Below are 23,143 nucleotides of genomic sequence, written 5' to 3'. Positions count from 1 at the left end.
CCAGGCAGCTTCTCATCCCGCTGGCAGCACCTCCCACAGGGCCGGGCCAGGCTCAGCCAGTCAGCTCAGCCAACCTCGAAACTGCCAAGCAGAAGACAGGAAGCCAGCCTGGCTCCTGGCTTTGGGGCTGGGAACTGTGGGAGGAGGGCCCAGGCCCCACTGGAGGCAACCTTTAGTGTCAAGACCCCAGGAACCAGTCCTCTGTCTGGCCACAGAGACACAGGCTTGTGGCATTTCTCCAGAGGCTCTCTGGGGGGAGGGAGGACCTCCCTGGAACCATAGGCCTAGCCTCTGACCCTGGAAACACCCAGCCTGGGCCTGCCTGAGGGCCAACAAGTCAGGGCAGGGGGCAGCAAATTTTTAACTCGGAACGTTGATCATTAACAGGGGTAGGAAAGAGTCCAAACCCAGCATCCCTCAAGGGCAGAGACCAACTCGATCTCTAGCCTCCTACGGAGATGCTGGTCCCACGAGTCTGGTCCTCTGTGAGGCCGGGGCTGAGCAGGGTCTTGTCCAGGACCCTGGGAGGCTGGCCCTCAGGGGAGGGCAGGAGGATGGACCTCTCAGGCATCTACCCACCTGTGACCACCCCTTTCACTGCCACGGCCGAGGTGGACTATGGGAAACTGGAGGAGAATCTGCATAAACTGGGCACCTTTCCCTTCCGAGGTAAGTGGGGTCTGTCCACTGGGAGAGTTGGAGGGGTGTGAATGACCCTGGTCTCCTCAGCCAGCAACCAGAGGAGGGTACACAGGCTCTGTGGAGCTGTTCACAGACAGTCGGGTACCCTGGGGGTCATTCCATTACAGGAAAGGAGCAGAGGGGCACTGGTCTGGGGTCAGGAGGCAGACAGGAAGCTAATTGCAGGCCTGTGATCTTGGAATAAAGATCATCTCCCCCAAAGCCTTGTCAGCACCCTCTTCTGGGCAAAGCCTTCTTTGCCCAGATTAATTCCTGCTCTGCACCCTCTGACTCGTTTCCCCCTTTACACAGAGGCCTCCCCTCTCTGAGATCAGGGACAGATCAACATGCAACGCAGCCGCAGGCACAATAAATGAAGATAAAAGGGGCAAGTCCCGCCCATCACCCCGCCCCGCCCACCCTCTTCCGGCACCCATGGCAGTTAGCCGGCGCAGTGCCATCAGTCGCTCCATTTCACAGACGGGAAGCTGGAGCTCACGCTGATGAGATCACTTGCCCAAGGTCACTCCAGCTAATAAACGGCTGAGGTGGGATTTGAACTCAAGTCAGGCTGCACGGTCACATTTGGCTTACTCCACTGCCGACCGATGCATTCCCCCGACTAGACCAGATTCCAACAAATAGGCCCAGGTCAGCCCCAACTTCCCAGGACTTCCCAGGGCTTCCCAGGTGGCGCTAGTGGTAAAGAACCTGCCTGCCACTGCAGGGGACATAAGAGACACAGGTTCGATCCCCTGGAGGAGGGCCTGGCAATCCACTCCAGTATTCTTGCCTGGAGAATCCCATGGACAGAGGAGCCTGGCCGGCTACAGTCCATGGAGTCACAAAGAGCTGGACACAACTAAAGTGACTTAGCACACACAGCACCAACTTGGGAATGGAGTGGTTCTGACCGGGGTGATGCAGTGGAGCGGTTCAGAACATGGACTCTCGATTCAAACCACAGCTCCACCACTGACTTAGCTGTGAGATAAATCTCTCCAGACCTCAGTTGCCCCATCTGACATGTGGGAGTAATAATGGCCACATCATAGGAGGGTTGGGAGAAAAATCTGAGAGAATGAAAGAGAGAGCATGCTGTAAACTGTGGAGGGTGATATTCATTAGCAGGTATGGACTCCAATGATGGCGCTGATTAGAATAACAGTATGATCGCCACTGTGGCAGAGATGCATTGTGACAGCACCCGCTGGCCTAAAGGAGACCCTTTTCATATCTCTGTGCTCAGGCGATGTGACCCTTCCCTAGGACACAGTGAGTGCCCTGTGGATGCCCACATTGAGCAGTGACACAAAGGCTATTTCTGCTGGGGCCCAGCTCACAGGAGCCTGAAGGTTTCAGCTGAGGCCTGATTCTCTTGAAGCAAAGTAAGAAGCTCCTTGAATCTCTGAGAGAAGACTGGGCCTCACTTCCCAGGTTCAAGGACACTCTAGTGCAGGGGGTGGGGAGGGTGGACTTTGATCTGGGGTCTGTGTGCACCCAGACTCTTCTCTGTACCCTTCCTTCCCCTCCCCTCCCCCACTCACAGCTGCAGGGGGTTACTGGGGTGCCTGGGAGCATGGCTGCTGTGACTTAGGCAGACTAGCCACCAGTCCATTTCCCATACAACGTACGCAGGCGTTAGCTCCCACCTCAGCTCTCTCTTACCCCCACACACGTGGGAGCAGGGCGCTGTGTGGAAGAACCCAACATCCAGGGTTAGAAGACTTGTAGGAGTATGTTTCTGCCTGTTACAACCTTGGAAAAACCACTGAAACTCTCTAATCCAGTTTCCTCATTTTAGAATGAGAACTGGGCCACAGTGTTCAATGCAGTTCTTCTAAGGAGCCCAAACCTGAGGCCCTGGCACAGAGAATATTGGGCTCTATGGCCCTGTCACAGCTCCCAGGATGCAGTCAGAATGCCTGGGAAAGGGGCAATGAGCCACTTTAGCTCAAAAATCTGTGTCTCTCTTGCTGGATCTTTGCCTCTTTTTGCAGCCCAGGTTTCAGGGGAACCATCACACATCCCACTGCCAGGGCGTCCTGCAATAAATTAAAGGTTCTCCAAACAGGAGATGATCAATAGGCTGCCTGGGTGGCTTAGATGGTAAAGAATCTGCCTGCATTGCTGGAGATCTGGCTTTGATCTCAGGGTCAGGAAGATCCCCTGGAGAAGGAAATGGCAACCCACTCCAGTATTCTTGCCTGGAGAATCCCATGGACAGAGGAATCTGGCAGGATACAGTCTGTGGGGTCACACAGAGTTGGTCATGACTGAGCAAATATAGATAGGATAAAGAAAAAAGAGAGATGGGAATCTGTCTTTGAGGAATCAGTGAACAGTTAAGAGATTCTTCAGGAAGACATTGCCTGAAACTTTTTATTATTTATTTAGCATTATTAATTTGTAGTAATTATTTGAATGAAGAATATTCATTTAAATAAAACTTATAACCGAAGAAAAAAAGGGAAGGGCTTTTGCGGGAGGGGCTTTTGCAGGAGGGCCGTTTGTCCCTGAACTCACACCCACAAACAACCTCAAAGATGAACTTTGAATTGTTATTTCCAAATGAGGTTCATGGATTACCCCAGAGCTACTCCAGCAGGAGCAGAGAGACGATGTTTCCCATAAAACTTGAAGCTTCTTATTTCCTTATTATGTAGGCAAATCCATGGATTCTTGTGGTGTGTCATATTAATATTTTGTGTATATTGAAGCCATTCATTTGTTAAATATTTAAAACATTACAATTTTTATAACTGTATTTTGGCATTTAAAAAAATGTGCTATATGTCTCTAGGAGTGACCCAGGCCTGTCTCTACCCTGAGAGGCCCTCGGTATAACTTGGGATTGAGGGCCAAACTCTCAATTGTCTTTAACTATACAAGAGCCTGGCCAGCCAGCCCACCCATTCATCACCTGAGCTGTGTGCATCTACAGGGGAGTCAGGAGTAGGGGCAGGAGAAGGCAATGGCACCGCACTCCAGTACTCTTGCCTGGAAAATCCCATGGATGGAGAAGCCTGGTGGGCTGCAATCCATGGGGTCGCTAGGAGTCGAACACAACTGAGTGACTTTATTTTCACTTTTCGCTTTCATGCATTGGAGAAGGAAATGGCAACCCACTCCACTGTTCTTGCCTGGAGAATCCCAGGGACGGGGGAGCCTGGTGGGCTGCCGTCTATGGGGTCGCACAGAGTCGGACACGACTGACACGACTTGGCAGCAGCAGGAGTAGGCGCAAAGTCTGGGTTTGCAAGGGCATCACTAAGGCAAGAGGTAGCAGCCCCCATCCTGAAAGAGCCCCAGGGATCTGGGGCTGGGTGAAGTCGCCTATTCTGTGTTTTCTGCCTTCTCAGCCCAATTGTGACCTCATGTTACTTCAGAATGAGCCCCTCCCTTTTTCTTCTGGGCCCTCTCTGTAATGGGGCTAGTGGCTGCAAGTGGAGATGGAATGCTCTGAGCCGACAGTGCAGTAGGCCCTGCATGGGGGTGGGGGGTGGGGTGGGGAGACACGAGGCTTAGGCAACAAGGAATGGATGCCAGCCCAGTCAAGAAGGCCCTTCAACCATGGCCAGCTTGACCCAGCAGACTCTGTCCCTTGGGGACCACCAGATGAGGACGAAAAGAAACCAAAGACTAAAGGATAAGAAGGCCTGGTTTGCAGAATAGATCCCAAGCAGGAGGCGGAAGGGACTCAGAATTGGGGAAGCTACTCTTTTACTGACCTCAGGAACAGCTGTCAGAGTGGGAGAAAGGTCCTGGGCCTCAGGCCGTTCCTGTCAGGTTGGACATATAGGATTGTGTGGTCTCTCCCTACCCCGCCCCTCAACCACCTTCCTCACAATGAGGCTTATTGCTGAGGCGGGAGGGGCATCCTAGGGAGGGTGCAGTGGGGGGCCTGCCTGCCAGACGCCCTCAGAGAGCCTGTCCTTTCAAGCATGAACCAGACCATCTGGGCTCCCCCACGCCCAGTGTGCTCTTAGCTCTGCCCGCCTGGCGTGGGGTCCTGGAGTGGGGTCCTGGAGCCCTTCTTGGAGCTCATCCAGCAACCATCATGCAGGGTGGTGCTGGGGACCGCCCTGTTACTGGGAGGTGGAGGCCTCGTGTTGTGGATGCAGAGGAAGAGGAAAAGGAAGACAGATTCTGAGACCACACAAGAGGTGCAGGAGCCAACAGAGAGCGAAAAATTGAATGATGAGAGTTGGATCAAATCGCACTTTAGCCGTCTTTCCGAGGAGAAGCTGGCCGCCAGCAACACTGCCTGCCTCAACACCGCCGGGCCCAGCAGCTCCACCGCTGCTCCGCAGCCGGACAGTGGCAGCGGGGAGGCCAGCACCACGGTTCGCGTGGAGACCTTCACCACGCGGCAAGGAGACGAGGGCATGGCCCTTCACCGGGAGACCTTCACCAGCAAGCAGAGAATGTCTGGGACTTCCGTGACCAAAGAGACCCACAAGGAGTCTGCAAAGTCCTCGTCCGCGGAGGAGGCCACGTGGGCTGCCGTGGCCGCCTGTACCAAGGAGATTGACACCAAGGGGCAGCAGCTGGCCAACTCCATGTTGCAACGGGCCACGGCCTGCCAGAACTCGGGCCACCTGGAGACCAAGGACATCAACCAGGAGGAGCTGAAGGCCCTCGAGGAGGTGGAGATGAAGCTGAAGGGGAATTTCCTCACCCAGCGGGAATCCACCGTAGCTGGCGCCAACCACACACACACCTACCACAGCCACTGCCACCACGGCCACCAGGGTTATCCAAACCACCAGTCCCACAGCCTGCCCAACCGCAGCCCCCAGGGCTACCACCCCTTTAAAGCCACCTAACCACAGATGGAGATGCCCCTTCCCCCCGCAGGGCTGGCACAGAAACATAGGCATCCCGTGTGGCCCATCTCTCTGATGGGGCAACCTATGTGGCCCAGAGTAAGATGCTGCTGCCCAAGTCCCTTCTTCCTCAGGCCCCCCACAAAGGGTCCCGAGCCCCTTCAGCTCCATGAGTGGGGTCTGCCCCTGATGGCCCCTGGTGAGGGAGAACTGGGGAGAATTGAGGCAACTGAGGCAGACTCTCAGGCCCCTGAAGAACCCCCGAGAGAAAATGGGAGAGGCAGATCCCAGGAGCAGCCGAGAGCAACACACTGATGCCAAATGCCTGAGCTGAGCCAATAAAGCCTTGCATACCCTTACTCTTGAGTCTGGAGGCTCTGTGGCCAGCCCCGGGTCTGGGCGGGCCTCTGGGGAGAGTGTTCCTCCTGCCAAGTCCTCTTCTGGTAGGCTGATTCAAGGATCCCTAAATTAGCTTCTGGGGTCTTAGGTTCTGGGCATGGGAGATCTCCACAGGGCTCAACTCCCATTTTTACCTGCTGCCGCCAGAGGAGAAGGAAGCAGCCAGGAGCTGGGGGGTGCGGGGAAGTCCGGTGCGGTGCGGGTTGGAAGTAAGTAGGGGTGGGATGTAGGTCTACAGTCCTCTTGGTGCTGCTCTCTCCCCTCCCCTACTGGGATCATGCTGGTGCCTCCCCACCAGCTACCTCCAGAGCCACGGTATTGGGCTACGTACTCTCTCCTGGTTTATGCTGCTGTTGCTGGGGCTGGGGCTGCCACTGCTGCAGTACTACTAAGTAAGAGCATCACTCCTACTACAATCACTCCCCCTGCCTTTAAAAAATTTTTAATATTTATTTATTTAGGCTGTGCCAGGTCTTAGCTGCAGTATGTGGGATCTTTAGCTGCGGCATCTGGGCTCTAGTTTCTGATCAGGAATCAAACCTGGGCCCCCTGTGTTAGGAGTGTGGCTGCTGCTGCTGCTGCTAAGTCGCTTCAGTCATGTCCGACTCCGTGCGACCCCATAGATGGCAGCCCACCAGGCTCCCCTGTCCCTGGGATTCTCCAGGCAAGAACACTGGAGTGGGTTGCAATCATTTCCTTCTCCAATGCATGAGAGTGAAAAGTGAAAGTGAAGTCGCTCAGTCATGCCCGACTCTTCGCAACCCCATGGACTGCAGCCTACCAGCCTACCCCGTCCATGAGGAGTGTGGAGTCTTAGCCATTGAGCCACCAGGGAAATCCCTCCCTCCAACCACCACCTTTTTTTAAGTTTTTAGTACATGCCACGCTCTGTGTCATGTTACAGCACAGACCCAAGAGGAAGGTATTACGTTATCTCCACTTTGCAGGTGAGGCTCAGAGGTGTAATCTTCTCAGAGGTGGTGTAGACAGTAGGTGGATACTGCTGGGGTCAGAGCCCAGTGTGGCCTGACTCCAAAGCTCATACCCCTAATCCCTGCCCTCTGTTGCTCCCTGGTCTGATGCCCACTGTCCCCTGAACTGTTGTCTCTCATAATTGTCCCTGTCCTCTTCCCACATGTCCTGACATGCTCTGTACAAGAGACCCACAAGCCTGGGACTCTCCCTACCTCCTCTTTCTGGGTCCCAAGAAGCCATTTTTGGGGCAAATGATGACGTCCCTGTTAAGCTGTTAAAGGGAGACAGCTGTCGTCCCCAGGAAACTTGAGAGAAGTCAGCTACACGGCACTGTCTAGCCCCCAGTGTCTCCTTTACATAGACATTTCTTACCATTTGTATCTATTATGGATTTACCAGTGGTTTCCAAACTGTGAGGAGAAGGCAATGGCACCCCACTCCAGTACTCTTGCCTGGAAAATCCCATGGATGGAGGAGCCTGGTAGGCTGCAGGCCATGGGGTCCCAAAGAGTCGGACACGACTGAGCGACTGTGGGCCTCAAACTCCAGGAAGGAGGTGCCTAGAATCACTGCGAAGAATGGATAAATCTATAAACACTCTAAATGTAGTCAATTGTGACTTTATGGAGCACAGTTAGGAGTATTTGAATATTTCTGACACTACTAATCAGTGACTATATAAACGTTGATATGTGTGTGTGTAAGGTACTTCATAATAAAAATCTTAATTGGGAAAAAAATGGAGCCAATTGTACTGGAAAATGTTGGAAGATGCTAATTAGACAGAAACCAAAAGCAGTAAGTTTTGGCTTCTGAAAATGATTGTTAAAATTTGTGCATTTATCTGAAAGACCTTAAATCCCTTATTTAAAAGTTAATACATAAAATTTCAGATTAGCTAATTATGACTTTGGAATCTTAGCTTTTAAAAAGTTTCACATTGGCAAAAATTTCAAATAAGGTCTGCAGTTAGCATTGTACTCATGTTCACTGTCTGGTTTTGATCACTGTTCTCTAATTAGGTATGATGACGGAGGGATGTATGGAAATCCTCTGTACCATTTTTGCAGCTTTCCTGTAAATCTGAAGGTAGTTCAAGTTAAAAGTCAAAAAATTATTGGACAATTCAGTTATGAGCTCATGTCAAAGTTTTACTACAGCTGTACGTCAAGGAAAATAGCTCCTAAGGAGCCAATTCAAGTATAAACTCTTGGTGAGGATATTTTTTATAAGAAAGGAGAATGGTTAAATCATTGTTAGACTAGATAGAAAAGTTAACAGTCACTCGCCTCTTGCCTGAGAGTCTGCTGGGGGTCGGGGGGTGGCTGGTTTCCCAGATCAAGGCTTAATTCCATTAAAACTCATTAGGAAATTGCTTCAGCATTTCATCAGGAACTTTCCTTTCTTCCTAGTGGGAGGTTATGAATTACATCATGCAGAAAAGTTCTGCCCCAGACCAGGTTTGGGATAATTTTTCTTTCATACTACCAATTGTCAACACATAGGTCAACAGGCAGTGTGCTAGGTGTCATAGAGGAGGCCAAAATGAGGCAGATGCCATCCTTGACCTAGATTCTTCTAGACTAGTGCTGAGCAAGGACAAAACACCATGGAGTCCAATGGGGAGGGGGTTTGAGGAAGGCTTCAAGGTCCTTGCAGCATGTGAGGGGCTGCAACTAAGGAGGTGTTCTGGGCAGAGGGAAGAACAGGAGCAAAGGCGTACTGCAGGAAGATGGTCGTGTATCTGGGGGCTCTGACAGTCAGTTTGGCTGGAAGGGAGTGTTTAGAGATCAGCAACAGAGGAGGAGGAAAAGCCTGAAAAGTGACTCCAAAGCCTCAAGCCAAGGAGGACTTAGGAAAATGTCTGTTCAATTTCTTCATTTCACAGCAGAGGCCAGTTGGAGAAATTTTTCCTAGTCCCAACAGGTGGGGGTAAGGGAGGTCGAAGGATTCTGAGGATCTCCACACAGTTTTGAGTAGACAGCAGGGAAGGACTAGCAACAGGCAAGAGAAGTTCAGAGGAAACATGCTCAGGGAAGACCGGATTCCAGGAAGACTTCTCGGAGGAGGTGGCAATGATGATGGGCCAAGGTGTGTGATACTGACTGGAGAAGCTCCTTACGTAAAAGAGATTGTGCTTCCTCTTGGCCACAGTAAGTCACCCTGTTGCTTGCGTGTCTTCAGCCTCCACCCAACTCCCCTTATCAGGCCACACTGGCTCCTAGAGGACCCAGAGTAACCGTGTGGCAAGGGAGAGAAGAGCCTCTTTCCTGTCAGAGCTGGAGGGGCTGAGAGGTCCCTGAATGCAGCCTCCCCTCCCATACCAGCCACCATCCCCCTCCTCAGACTGAAAGTTGCCATGATCCAGTTTTAAGGTTTGAGCACTTCCTCTGACTCCATAATGACTATAGCTACTTGAGTGCTGGGTTCTGTCTATTGTAGGCATTTGTAAATAGGATGTCGTTTAAACTTCACATAACTTTAAAAAGGGCACTAAAATTACCCCCATTTTCCAGCTGAGGAAGCTGAAGTTTGATTAAGCTATTTGCTCAAGAGATCAGAGCTGGCAAGGGGCCACACTGGGAGTTAACCTTGGGCTCTTGGTGCCAGCTCTGCTGCTCCCTGCTTCCCCAGCGCTCACTTTCCTCATCCGCCACCCATCCGGAGTTCTGGTCTTTCCTCTTCTTTAGCCCCGCCTCCACTCCCAGCAGCATACTGGGCCTGAACCTGGACATCTGGTCAAGGAAAAGGAGGGGGTTCTTGGCAGTATCACTTCACAGACTTCAAAGTGCTTTTTTTCTCTCATACATTTTCTCATTTGAGCCTTTAAGACAGCTCTATAAGGTAGGCCTGAAGTGCCCTTATTGTCCGGAGTCTCAAGAGAGCCATGTAACTTGCCCAACAGCCAGAGGGGCCTGAGTCCAGCGCTTGCCTGACTCTATCACCCTTCCTCTTCCCCAGCCTGGACTCACTGCCTTCTTGAGAGTCAGGTCTGGGTTGGATGCTCCCTTAAGTAAAACGAGGAGAGGCCACTAGGAGTCTGGAGCACAGGGCCTGCTTCGCCCACCTGCTCCAACCCCTGGCCAAGCTCAAGACCCAGCCATCCTGCTGTTTAGGCCAAGTCCACCTGTGGGACATGGAGGTTTCTGGACTTGGCCACCAGAATGAAAGGGGACTTGGCAGTGAGTGACTATGGCTGGAGAGATGTCTGCATCAAGAAGCCCCCTTCAGGAGGGCTTGGGGAGGCAGGAGCTGAAGCTTGGCCTCTAAATCCTTAGCCAGAGGCTACTGGGCCTGTCATGGCTGGACTGGAGCCCTCTCTGGGGTTGGCAACTCTGTGAGTGGGATGATCCACTGAGAAATCAGTGAGCGAGAAGAAGGCTTCTACCATGGGCTCCTAGCCTGACGTGGAAGAGCTGATGCTGAGGCGATGATCTAACAGAAGCAGAAAGCTATTTGCCTCTGCAATGTTACCAAGACACGAACCTGGGGGAGAAATGCTAAGTATCCAGGAAGTTCTTCCAGCAGCCCGCTCAGTAGACTTGATGGGATAGTGAACAGTACAGAGAAAGCCTTGTGGTGTAAAGCTGACTCCCCACCAACACTGTGTCCTCTTAAGGATGACTCACGGGAACAATCTTTCTCGGTCCCAGTGCCAGGAAAATCTGTGTTTCTCCAGGGCAGCTGCTTTGCATTATCTTGATTTCTACATATCTGTCAGCTGACTACATTTCCCTTTTAGCTTTGACTGTCAGGAACCTCCAATCTCTGTCAGAACTGAATGACAGTGATTTTGTATATTAATATAGCCCCCACTTTCTTTCGTTTCTCCCCAATAGTCTTCTATTTATTAATAATCTTTGTGTATCGTATGCTACATTTAAGGGAAAAAATTTGGGGATGGGATGGAGAGGAGAAAGAAGAGGAAAGAGAAAGTTGAATGAAAAAAGCTGAGAGGAAAATGGTTTTGCATTCTCTTTAGATGCAGTTGAAGAGCATCAGTTCTACTGGTCTCTTGTGGATATGAAATGATTGACACCTCTAATGTTAGAAACCTCACAAATTGGATAAAACAGGAAATGCAAAATAAAATAATGAGATGCCACTTTTGATCCAGAAAATTGGCAAGAATTTGTTCTGACAACACTCAGTATTGATGTGAATGAGCACTCACAGTTTTTCCCTCTGTGCTGCTACATATGGACTGGCTAACTGGAAGTCTGGCGCGTGAAAGTGCATTTACCTGCGACTCAGCCAGTACACACCTAAGTATCTAAACTGAGAGAAACTCTTAAACTGTTGGTTTCAGCGTTGTTTATAATAGCAAAATAGGAAATATTCTATTATGTCAAAAGGAGAATGAAAAGTTAAGTTGTGGTCTAACTTCACAAGAGAGTATTACATAGCAATGAAAACGAATGAATCGGGGCTCTCTGTAACGGCTGTGGACAAAGCTCAAAACCTAATGGTGAGCAAAAATGGCAAAGAGCAGAAGATTATGTGATTCCATTTCTATGAAGTCTTAATAAGCAAAAAACCCATTATATATTGTTTATGGCTCCAGATTTGTGTTTTAAGGGTACAAAGACACGAATGGGAACCATGAACACTTGAGACAGGCCAGAGATGAGGAAGAGATGGGGGGAGGTCGTCGAGGGTGCTGGGTACACTGATGTGGATTATATTATTACCTATTCTTTTGGATATGCTGAAATATCTCATTAAAACAAAAAAAAAATGGTGTGAACACTGTCACTGCAATAGGGGACAACACTCTGCCTGCCTCAGAACAAAGATGGGAAGGAAATGTGTGAAAAACAGCGGTGCTGGGGAGGCAGGAACCTGGATGAGTTAAGACCGACAGCCAGTTTTTCACAAGCAGGTAGTAGGGTCTTGCTTCTCTTGCAGGCTTCGTGCTCCAGGGCTCCAATGGCGAGTTCCCCTTCCTGACCAGCAGTGAGCGCCTGGAGGTGGTGAGCCACGCACGCCAGGCCCTGCCCAAGGACAAGCTCCTGCTGGCCGGCTCCGGCTGCGAGTGTGAGGCCTCAATGCCTGGGCCTGGCGGTGGCTGCGTGTGGGGGGCTGGCTCTCTGGCCTGGAGCTGGGTTCATCTATCAATTCTGCGTCCCTCGCTTGCCTCGGTCCTAGTCTGGTCCTCTCCCTCCCGCCCTCGCCCACCATGGCCTGTAGGGAAGACTTCTTTCTTCCTCCTGTAGCTACTCAGGCCACGGTGGAGATGACCGTGAGCATGGCCCAGGCTGGGGCTGACGCCGCCATGGTGGTGACCCCTTGCTACTATCGTGGCCGCATGAGCAGCGCCGCCCTCATTCACCACTACACCAAGGTGGGTTAAGGTGGGGGTGTGGGTTTGAGGCCTGGGCCCAGAGGAAGCTGGGTGGAGCAGAGATTCTGCCCAGGGAGGGGAGGGGAGAAGCTAGGAGCAGAGTGGTGAGCTGACTTCCCATGAACAGCAGCTTGGGAGAGGGGAGGGACACCACCAGGTACCAGCTGTGTGACCGTGGGCAACTGACCTAACCCTGCTGTGTCGCTCTTCCTGCCCTTCTCAAATGGGAGGAATAATGAATCTTCCTCCAGGGAGGATTAGATCAATCAAAACGAAAAGGACTTGGAGCTGTTCCTGGCACATAGCAGTCTTAAGTGTCACCCAGGATCAGTGCTTCCAGTTGGGGTGCCCAGCTCTGTGGCTTCTCACCCAAGAGGTGGGCCAGCCCAGGCAGTCCTGCACTGCCCCAGGCTCCAGCCGCCTCGGGCCTGGGGCAGCGGCCCCTGTTCTCTGCATCCTCAGGTGGCTGACCTGTCTCCAATTCCTGTGGTGCTGCTCCCCCCTCTTCTCTGCGCCCTCAGGTGGCTGATCTGTCTCCAATTCCTGTGGTGCTGTACAGCGTCCCAGCCAACACGGGGCTGGACCTGCCCATGGACGCAGTGGCCACGCTTTCCCAGCACCCCAATATTGTGGGCATCAAGGACAGCGGGGGTGACGTGAGTGGCAGTGGCCCTTAGCCGGGGACTCCTTCTTCTCTTCTCCTTTGATACCGACTTCAGGGCAGCTCTAGGACCTGCTTCAGTCCTGGGCTCTGGTGTGGGTTCCCTCTGTCCTCTGGGCTCTCTGGGGTTCGTCTGAATCAAGGGGGGCATCTCTCTGGGACCTTGACTCTCATTCTCCCCCACTTGCCCAGCCCCCAGCCCCCAGCCAGGCCGGCAGCAGAGCCTGTGGGCCCAGCTCTCACACTAGCTTGGCCGTTATTACAGGTGACCAGGATTGGGCTGATTGTTCACAAGACCAGGAGTCAGGATTTCCAGGTGTTGGCCGGATCGGCTGGCTTCCTACTGGCCAGCTATGCCATAGGTAGGCCTCCTAGTCCTCTCAGACTGTGACAAGTGGTCATGATACAGGCAGCTGGGTTTTTCTGGGAAAGACGCTGAAGGCCAGGACTGTGTGGACAGGGGGCTTTTGCCAGCCTGCCTGCTGGGAAACCTCAGAGATATGCCTCACCACTTACTTATCTGAACAGTGGATGCTTCTAAGTGACCTTGTTAGGCAGAGGAGGGTGGCTGTGAACAATCCCCTGGCCTGTAGTGGAGATGCCTGCAGTTTGTTCTAAGTCCCAAGCTCCCTGCTTAGGTGACAAATTTAGCTCCTTTAATCTCACCTTGTAAATCATCCTCTAAGGGCAGAGGCCTTGGGGCGCTTCCCACCAGTCTGGGAGTGCATTTTCCTCTCTCCCTGGGCCCAGGCCAGAATGAATTGTCAGGCCTGCAGGGTTGGCCTGGGGATCTTCAGCTGATTGAGCAGACTCTGCTGCAGTCTAGGATCCTAGGAATGTTATCGTTTAGACCAAGTGCTCTTGTCTGCTTGGGGTCAAGGTCCCTGAGTTCAGACTGGATTTGGGCCCCGGAGGGGAGGGGAGCACCTGCTCCCATTAGCTAAAGCCCCAGTGATTTGAGATTTGAGTTACTTTTCCAGCGATGCAGGGGACAATGCTGCTTCATGTTCTCTCTGGTCTCTGCAGATTTTGGCTTGTGGTATATGTTCTGCATAACTCCCCTCTGCCCTGTCACAGTCTCTAAAGGGGAGAGTTAGGGGAGACCCATTTATGCTTCCTTCCTGAGTGTGGTGGGTGGAAATAGCACTGGAGATCTAAGCTGGAATCTGAGCTCTGCCATTTATTCACTGACTACCACCGGGCAAGGTAAATGACCTCTCTGGGCCTGAGTTCTTACTCGGCAAAGCAGAGAGATGTGAGGATTAGAGAGCATTGGCCCTGTGTCTGTCATAGCCCTTGACACAGTAGGTTTCTGATAAACAGCAGTTATATTCACTCATGAGAAATGCCCCCTCTCTCTCCAGTCTTGAGGCCACTCTGCTTTGAGTCACTCCTAACTAGCTTTGCAATCACACTAAACAGGCTGGCAGAAGTGGCAGAACTTCCGAGATCACAGCCAGCCTGTTTCCATTGCCCAGAGGAGAGCAAAGAGGACCAGCGAGTGTTAGGTGACTTGTCCAAGTTCACACAGCCAATGGGAGGAGATGCCGGGCCTCCTGACTAAGCCTAGGGCTCATTCTCCTCCCCCACAACTGTCCCAGGCTGAATTCACTGGGGGGAATACAGTTTCCATAGAGCAGAGGCTTCCCATCCATGCCATCCCCTTCCAGGGCTGATGAGTCAGGGGGCAATTGCAGGAGTGTGGAGGTGCCAACTGGCAGGTGGGACTTTACCGTGGGGGAGAGGGGGATGAGGGAAAGGAACCGTCCTTGAGTCAGCCTTCAGGCTCTGTTCCTTGACCCTCAGCCTGTGGGATTCTATTTTGAATATGCTGGCAAGGTTCTCTCCGGAAATCTGTACTCCGTAAACTCACAGACCGTGTCTCAGATGTGGCTCACTGGTGGCCTAAAAATCCACAGCCTGACTCCCCAGAATGACGAGGTGCTGGGGACCAAGATTTGGAATTCTCTTCGAGAAGAGGCTCTAGCTGATATTCTGCCTTTTACCCTGTGGCAGGAGCTGTGGGGGGCGTGTGTGCCCTGGCCAATGTCCTGGGGGCTCAGGTGTGCCAGCTGGAGAGACTCTGCCTCACAGGGCAATGGGAAGATGCCCAGAAACTGCAGCACCGCCTCATTGAGCCAAACACTGCGGTGAGCTCCCAGCCCTTGGGCCCAGCGTGGGGGTGGTCTGTGTCCTTGTTGGAACAGGAGCCAGTGCTGGCATAGGGGTCCCTCCTTGTTCTCTCCTCTTTCAGAAAGGCTTTTTAGAGAACATCCCAGTGTGGGAAACTCTTTGTGCCTCCTCAGAAAATCTTGACTTCAGACAAAATCGAGCCCCGTTGGTTCTCAAACTTAAGTGTGCATTAGAATTCATTCAGGGAGCTGGTTAAAATTCTACTCCTTTAGACCCAGGAATAGTCACTGAGACAAACGTCCTAGGTGACTGTGACATAGGGAATCCTGGAACCGTACTTAGAGATACACTGCCTAGAGAGAGGGAACCATGGGCCTTTATGTCAGCTTTATAAGGGGCCAGATCCTGAAAAATGGGATGACAGATTAATAAAGGCATGAGAAGCCTGGAGGTATTCAGAGCCCAGCTTTCCCAGGAGAGTCCTGTCTTCAAATAATCCACTCTGCAGTCAGACCGTGTACCCCAAGTCTGTGTTGGGCAAATCAAGGAGAAGAGGCAAGGTGGAATGCCGGTCAAGGGCAGGCAATGCTGTGCTGAGCCACACTGGAGTCTGAGGCAAAAAGAAAAACATGTGTCCCTGGAGACATGTTTTCATTTATACTTTAAATTAAACTTTTTACTCTAGTATCACTGTGGATTCACATGATAAGAAACAATACATGGAGATTCTATCTACCCATTACCCTGTTTACCCCAATGGTAACATCTTACAAAACTATAGCACAATATCACAACCAGGATTTTGACTAACATATAGTCAAGATATAGAATATTTCCATTACCATAAGGATCTCTCCCCTGGCAGCCACAAATATGTTCATTTCTGTAATTTTATGAGTTCAAGACAGTTATATAAATGGAATAAGATCATCTAGAACCTTTTGAAATTTGCTTTTTTTTTTCCCACTCAGCATAATTTTCTGGAGATTCATTCAAACACATGTATCAGTTCTTTTTTATTATTGAATGTGTCCAGAAACAGCTTTGTTTAACCATTTACCTGTTGAAGGATAGCTCGTTGTTCCCAGTTTGGGGCTATTAAAAGCTGCTGTGAACATCCATGAACAGATTTTAGTATAAGTTTTCATTTTTTCTGGGATAAATACAGAACTGATGGGTTGTATAATGTTTGCATGCTTAGCATTTTAAGAAACTGACCAACTTTTTTCCAGAGTAAGTGTACCATTTTGTGTTTTTGTTGTTGTTAGTTAAGTTGTGTCCAACTCTTTTGTGACGCTATGGACTGCAGCCTGCCAGGCTCCTATGTCAGTGGGATTTCACAGGAAAGAATACTGGAGTAGACTGTCATTTCCTTCTCCAATTTTGTATTTACATCACTGTAAATGTATGAGTGACCCAGTTACTCTGTATCCTCGACAGCATTTGGTGTTGTGGCTCTTTTTTCATTCTGATAGGCATGTTGTGACATCTCATTGTGGCTTTAATTTACAGTTTTCTGATGGCTAATGCTATTGAAACTCTTATAATGTATTTATTTGCCATTTATATGAAATGTCTATTTTTGTCTCTTACCCAGTTTCCAACTGGATTTTTCTTTCCACTGTTGAGTTTTAGAAGTTCTTTATACCTTCTAGATACTAATCCTTTGTCAAAAATGTTGTCTGCAAATATTTCTCCCAGTCTGTAGTTTATCTTCTCATCCTCTTAACAGATCTTTTGCAGAGCAAAAGTTTTTCAATTTTAAGGAAGTCTAATTATCAATATTTACTTTTATGTTTATGCTTTTGATGCAAGTCTAAGAATCTTTGCTTAGCACAAGATTGTGAAGTTTTTCTTTTCTTTTTCCTAAAAGTTTTATGTTTTACAAGCCTGTGACCCATTTTGAGTTAATTTTTGTAAAACGTATGAGACTTAGATCAAGGTTCATTTTTTTTTTTTTTCTTTTTTGGCCTGTAGATATCCACTTGCTCCAGCACCATCTGTTGAAAAGATGATCTTTCCTTTATTGAATTACTTTAGCACCTTTGTCAAAAATCAGCTGGGTGTATTTGTGTGGGTCTATTTCTGGATTCTCTATTCTCTCCATTGATCTATCCCTCTGCAGTATCACACAGACTTGATTATTGTAGGTGTATAATAAATCTTGAAATCAGCTGGACTGACTCTTCCTACTTTGTTCTTTTCTTCCCCAAAATTGTTTTAACTAATCTAAATCTTTTGTCTTGCCATATACATTTTAGAAAAACACTATCTATATCTATAAATACTTTTGCTAGGATTTTGGTAGGAATTGTCTTAAACTTGTACACCAATTTGGGAACGACTGACATTTTTGCTTTGTTGTCTTCAAATCCTTGAATAGGATATGTCTCCATTTATGTAAACCTTCTTTGATTTGTTTCGTCAGCATTTTATAGCTTTTGGCGCACAAGTTCTCTACAAGTTTTGAGAGATTTACACCCAAGTGGCTCATATTTTTGAGTGATTGTAAATGATATTGTATTTTTAATTTCACTATAAAATATTCATTGCTAGTATGTATAGGAACCAACTGATTTTTCTTGTTTATCTCACTTATATATGACTTTGCTAAACTCACTTATGAGTTCTAAGAGATTTTTTTTCTAAATTCCTTGGGGTTTTTCTACATAGACAATCATGTCATCTATAAATGGGCATGTTTTAATCTCTTCCTTTCTGATCTACATGCCTTTTATCTCCTTTCTTGCCTTAGTGCACTGGCTAGAATTTCCTGCACTAAGATGAACAAGAGTAGTGAGAGCTGACATCTTGACTTGTTTCTGATCTTAAGGAAAAGCATTCAGTCTTTCACTGTTAAGCACATTGGTAGGTAGGTTTCTGTAGATGCTCTTTATCAAGTTGAGGAAGTTCTCCCTCTATTCCAGCTTTCAGAAAGTTTTAAAAAATCATAAATGGGTGTTGAATTTTTGTCAAATTTTTTTCTTTATTGATTCATATGATCATGTGTATTATTTCCTCTTTAGCTTATTAATATGGTGAGTTACATTAATAATCTTTAAGTACTGAACCAGACTTGTATCCCAGTGGAATAAGTTCCACTGGCATATGATGTATAACTCTTTTTATATATTGCTGAATTTCATTTGCTAATATTTTATCAAGGATTTTCCCTGTCTGTATTCATGAGAGATATTGGTATATAGTCTTTCTTTTTTTGCTTCTTTTCTTCTGTACTGTCTTTGTCTGATTTTGGTATCGGAATAAAAATAGCTTAATTAATTGATTGGGAAATGTTCCCTTCTCTTCTGTTTTCTGGAAGAGATTATGAAAATTGATGTTGTATCTTTGAACATTTTTAAGAATTCTTCAGTGAAAACATCTGGGCCTGGAGGTTTCTTTTTTGGGAGTTTAAATATAATAATAACTCCATATTAGGCCTCTGCTGATACCTCACTGGCTGGAAGGGGTAGAAGTGCCTCCTTACTGCTCCCCATGTGGCCTTCTCTGATATCTCTAGTGTGTTTGACAGGGTGGCCTCCTTAAGGGTGGGCAGTGGTCAAAGTTCTGACTCTTCTGCAGGGTCTGGCTAGAGTAGAGAGATTACCGTTCACAAGTTCTCCATCTTGCTCAGCTGCCCCTTCCTTGTTTTTGGCCAGAGGGAACAGTCCTTTGTGGGGCTTTTCTTGTCTCTGCTTCCTGGCATTCCAGGGTCCCTGCTGCTTTGGCTCCAAGTCTGGGCCGAGGAGCTTGGCACTGTGCTGTTTCTTGTGCCCTTAGGTCGCTAGTCAGTCTTCCTTCTCTCTGCCTTTCAGACTTTTGTGTTGGTTTTTATATAATGTCCTGGGTTTTTTATTTTTATTTTTTTAGTTCTGCTTTTTGAGGGGAATAAAGAAAAGTACACCTATTCCATCTTCCTGGATGTGAAAGCTCTAAGCAGTTTTCTTTTATTTATTTATTTGGCTGTACCAAATCTTAGCTGCAGCATGCAAACTCTTAGTTGTGGCATGGGGATCCAGTTCCCTGACCAGGGCTCAAATCCAGGCTCCCTGCATTGGGAGACCAGACTCCTAGTCACTGGACCAGCAGGGAAGTTCCTCAGGTAGTTTTCTAAATGGTGATTTTTCCCTCCCAGGATATTAGAGTAGTTGGCAAAAAACACTGAAAAATTTTATAGTAGGTACATTAACATTTGCAACACTTTTTCCATTTAATATCAAAAACACAACTTACTAGAATTTTACTTCTCTGGCTTGAATGGAAGCAAACACATCAAACCAACTTTTTTCCCTACATCTACTTCTAGACAAAAAAGTTACCATTAAAAATATGCAAAACATGTATAGGGGCACGTGTAATTAATGGACTCAGGCTACAAGATTCTGGGCACAGTTCTGTTAATCTTGCCTTTATTTAAAACTTTGACTCTTTGCTCATCGTGGGCTTTTTTTGCATTGATTTTTACTTTTTTAAAAATATTGCATTAAATATTTGTCTCATGACTGAGTATTTTGGTGCTCTGTCAAGTTTTGCCTGTGAGGCAGATAAAGTGGTGGGCGGGCTCTAGATGTCCCTCACAGTTTATATCTTTACCTCAAAGGGACAGATTAATTCAGATGCAGAGAAAGGACAGCTGAGGAGGCAAGCTTAAGTTTCCCTGGCTGTGAAACTCTCCTGGCATAGGATGCCCTATAGATGGGTTGTAATAACTGCAGGAATAAGGCCCTTTAAGCTGAGCCCCATCCGACCCCAGGCTGTACTATACATACCAACATTCCACTACGGCAGGACCTCTGCTCTCCCACTCCCCTCCGTGTGAGAGAGAAAGTCCCAGAGCCTACATACCACCAGACAGGAAGAGGAGGAGCTTCCAGGCCCTTTGGGGTCTGGGCTAATGGTAGAATCTTTTAAATTTATTTTTTATCCAAGCATGGTTGAATTACATTGTTAACTATTGCTATATAGCAAAGTGACTCAGTTATACACGCATATATAATCTTTTTCATATTCTTTTCTATTATGGTTTAATCACAAGATATTAAATATAATTCCCTGTGCTACAGAGTAGAACCTTGTTGCTTATAGTAGTGGTATTTTTCTCATCCAGTTCTTGTGATGTGGGGTAGCTTTCTTTATCTCCTAATTTTACAGGCGAAGCAGCTCGGGCTGCCCCTTGGGAAGAGAGGATGCTTGCTGCCCTAGGCATGCCATCTTGTCTTACCCTTCACTTTGTGCCCCATCCTGTGCCAGCTCTGGGCACACACTCAGGAATGCCTGGAACACCTTTCTGCTGCCTGGGCTGTAGGCTCAGCCACCCCAAGAGCAGCTTGATGTCACCTTATTGCCCTGCCCTGCTTGAACACAATGTGCTTCCTCTGCCCTCCCACCCAGCCAACCTCTTGCCCTGGCTATATTTAGGACTTTCCATAGTTTTTACCTCCAAACCATTCCACCCTTTCTCAGGGTCTAAGGAGAGACAAATCAGAGATCTTCAGACACCCACGGTGGAAGAAGGTTTTCTTCTAGGTACTTCTTGTATCCATCGTCTTTCCCACCCTACTCAGGTTTTGGGTGAAATGCCCAGGTTATTGGGCCTTCCCAAGTAGCTCAGCGGTAAAGAATTCTCTAGCCAGTGCCAGAGATGCAGCAGACGCAGGTTCGATCCCTGGGTCGGGAAGATCCCCTGGAGGAGGAAATGGCAATCCACTCAGTATTCTTGCCTGGAGAACCCCATGGACAGAGAAGCCTGGTGGGCTACAGTCCACAGGGTCCAAAAGAGTCAGACAGGACTAAGCAACTGAGCACACACACTGACCAAATGCCCAGGTTATTAGAACATTATGGCTGGCACCAGGCCTGGGAGGAAGCTTGCTAAAGTCTGCTGACCTCTAGTGGTGAATAGTTATTAAATGTCAGTCATTCATCAGTGGTTCCCAATTTTTTTTTACCCCAAACAACCTTTTTTCTATTTTTACCCTTCATGAAACCCATATTTCTAAGGTTTTACTTCCTTCAAAGTGAAACCTTATTAAGTAATAATTACCTCTTTTTAAGTAATCAAAGACCAATCTGACACTTCTGATCAGCCTGAAACAACCAGTTGCTATGCTAGAAGCAAAGAAAGGAGATGCCTGATTTTAAATTAGGTCTCCCATTACAATGGAAAAGTTTAGAGATCATGTTGTCCAGACCCCTCCTTTTTTAGGCAACTGAACTTGCTCAGAGATAAGTGAATGATACAAGGTTACTCTTTGGACAACCAATGTATTGTTTTCCCTGTGAGAGCATTTGGAATCAGGGATCAGGGAAGAATTACGGGTGGATGGGAGGACCCTGCTGTGGGGACAGTAGAGGTCTGGACCATGCTGATTTCCCGCAACCCGTGCGCCCAGGTCAGGTGCCGGGGAACTGGGCTGTAGACCAGAGATGCTCTAGCCCCCAGACCCACAGGACTGCTGCCTTCTCCCTTCTCAGCGTGAGGACGGAACGCTGCTCTCCTCCCCAGTGGGGTGGAATACTCTAAAACCAAAGGAAGCGCCTTCTTTCATTCTAGATTTTGGCCTGTGTTCTCTCCCACCCACCTGCCTTCTGGATTCCCAGTCTACCGTGGGTGTCATAGATTCTGCAGAGTTACTTTACTAGGGAAGGAGGGTGGGAACGCTAACCTTCTGAAAGTGACATGCCTGGGGTCTATAAGTGTGTGTGTGAGAGAGAGAGAGAGAGAAGGGGACTCCCCAGTCTCTTCTAACAGGTGCTGCTCCTTAGGTGACCCAGCGCTTCGGGATCCCAGGGCTGAAGAAAACCATGGACTGGTTTGGCTACTACGGAGGCCCCTGCCGCTCCCCCTTGCAGGAACTGAGCCCCGCCCAGGAGGAGGCGCTGCGCCTGGACTTCGCCAGCAACGGGTGGCTCTGAGCGCCTGCCGGGGACTGCCGGACCACGCCCACCTCAGCCTCCTGCGGGGGGGGGCGGGGTGGCCGCCTGAAGAAAGCGTTGGGGAGACGAGGGCTCAGGGTTCGAGGCGCCTCTTCTTACTTCAGTCCTCCAGGTAGACTTTCTGCAGGCACTACCAGGCATGCTCATTTCCTGTTCTCCCAGCCCCATGACCTCTGATCTCTGGTTATTTGTATCCTGAAGTCTGGGTCTTTAGAGACCTTCAATGTAGGAAGGGACATGACTTACTTATCTCTCTACTGTGCTTTTCTGTCCCCTGAAACCCGTGAACCAGGAGTCAGACGGGAAGGATGTGTGTGGGGCGTGGGAAGAGGGGAGTTCGGCATAGAATGGCCATGTTTTAATGGAAGGAAGACTGCTGAGGCTTGAGGGTACAAACCTGTGTCCAGCACAGTGCAGCAGGAAGCTGGGGTAATTCTGAGAGCCTTAGTTCTGACTCCTTCCAGGAGAAGCGGTAGGTTGGAAAATCTGATCAGAAAGCTGTCACTGGTCCTTGAAAGTCCCCCAAGCTACACTGTAGTCCTTTCCTAAATCTATTCTGATTCATCACATATTGTCTCTAGCCTTGATTCCAACCATCAAGTGAGGCAGCCCAGTGACTTAACCAGAACTGGTAAATAATGACACCTGGTGGATAAATGTTACATTCTAGAAGGCTATGCTAGCCAACCCAGGTCTGAAACAGTAAGAAAGGGGGCTTGACCTGAGAAAAGACCGTCTTCTTGCCTATACACACTCTGCTTGTATTATTAAGCACAGTTACTTTGTTACTGCAATAAAGTTTAATAAGTTAGACTGGCATGACTACCTACAGACTGACACTCCACTGTTACACAGATCTTAGGTTTCCTGCTCAGATATCAAGACCTTTCTAGAGGCAATTTAGCTCCCAAGGTCTGCTTTTTCCCAGCTCTGAGAGAGGCTTTAAGAATACTGCACAAACATAAGCACTCGATTATTGGTGCCCTAGGGAAAAAGCTTGATGAAGTTTTCCATGGGAGAGGTAAGAGGCAAAACATTTCAAGTGAGATATTTACAAACACCTAGCATATTAATTTAAAAGGCTGCTTTTATGGAGAAGGAAATGGCAACCCACTCCAGTACTCTTGCCTGGAAAATCCCATGGATGGAGAAACCTGGTGGGCTACAGTTCATGGGGTCGCAAAG

General features: G+C 48.7%; 2 protein-coding genes across 3 annotated transcripts; both read left to right on the top strand.

The window, feature by feature from the left end:
* On the top strand, window positions 68-22,783 carry HOGA1 (4-hydroxy-2-oxoglutarate aldolase 1). 2 transcript variants are annotated; one of them, XM_005698298.3, is made up of 7 exons: window positions 72-669; window positions 11,793-11,921; window positions 12,101-12,228; window positions 12,750-12,884; window positions 13,155-13,251; window positions 14,906-15,039; window positions 21,788-22,769. In XM_005698298.3, exons 1-7 carry the CDS (start codon window positions 459-461, stop codon window positions 21,935-21,937), a joined length of 984 nt encoding a protein of 327 aa, XP_005698355.1. In that variant the 5' UTR covers window positions 72-458; the 3' UTR covers window positions 21,938-22,769. The 2 variants fall into 2 exon arrangements, with proteins under 2 accessions (XP_017896981.1, XP_005698355.1); XM_018041492.1 differs by lacking the exons at window positions 11,793-11,921; window positions 12,101-12,228; window positions 12,750-12,884; window positions 13,155-13,251 and having other exon boundaries at window positions 68-669; window positions 21,788-22,783.
* C26H10orf62 (chromosome 26 C10orf62 homolog) lies at window positions 3,904-6,323 on the top strand. The gene has a single exon (XM_018041493.1). It carries the CDS (start codon window positions 4,800-4,802, stop codon window positions 5,508-5,510), a length of 711 nt encoding a protein of 236 aa, XP_017896982.1. The 5' UTR covers window positions 3,904-4,799; the 3' UTR covers window positions 5,511-6,323.

This window comes from Capra hircus, chromosome 26 (assembly GCF_001704415.2).
Source record: "Capra hircus breed San Clemente chromosome 26, ASM170441v1, whole genome shotgun sequence".
NCBI lineage: Eukaryota > Metazoa > Chordata > Mammalia > Artiodactyla > Bovidae > Capra > Capra hircus.
The sequence above is the reverse complement of the archived record's forward strand: the minus strand, read 5'-3'. Positions and strand labels throughout refer to the sequence as shown.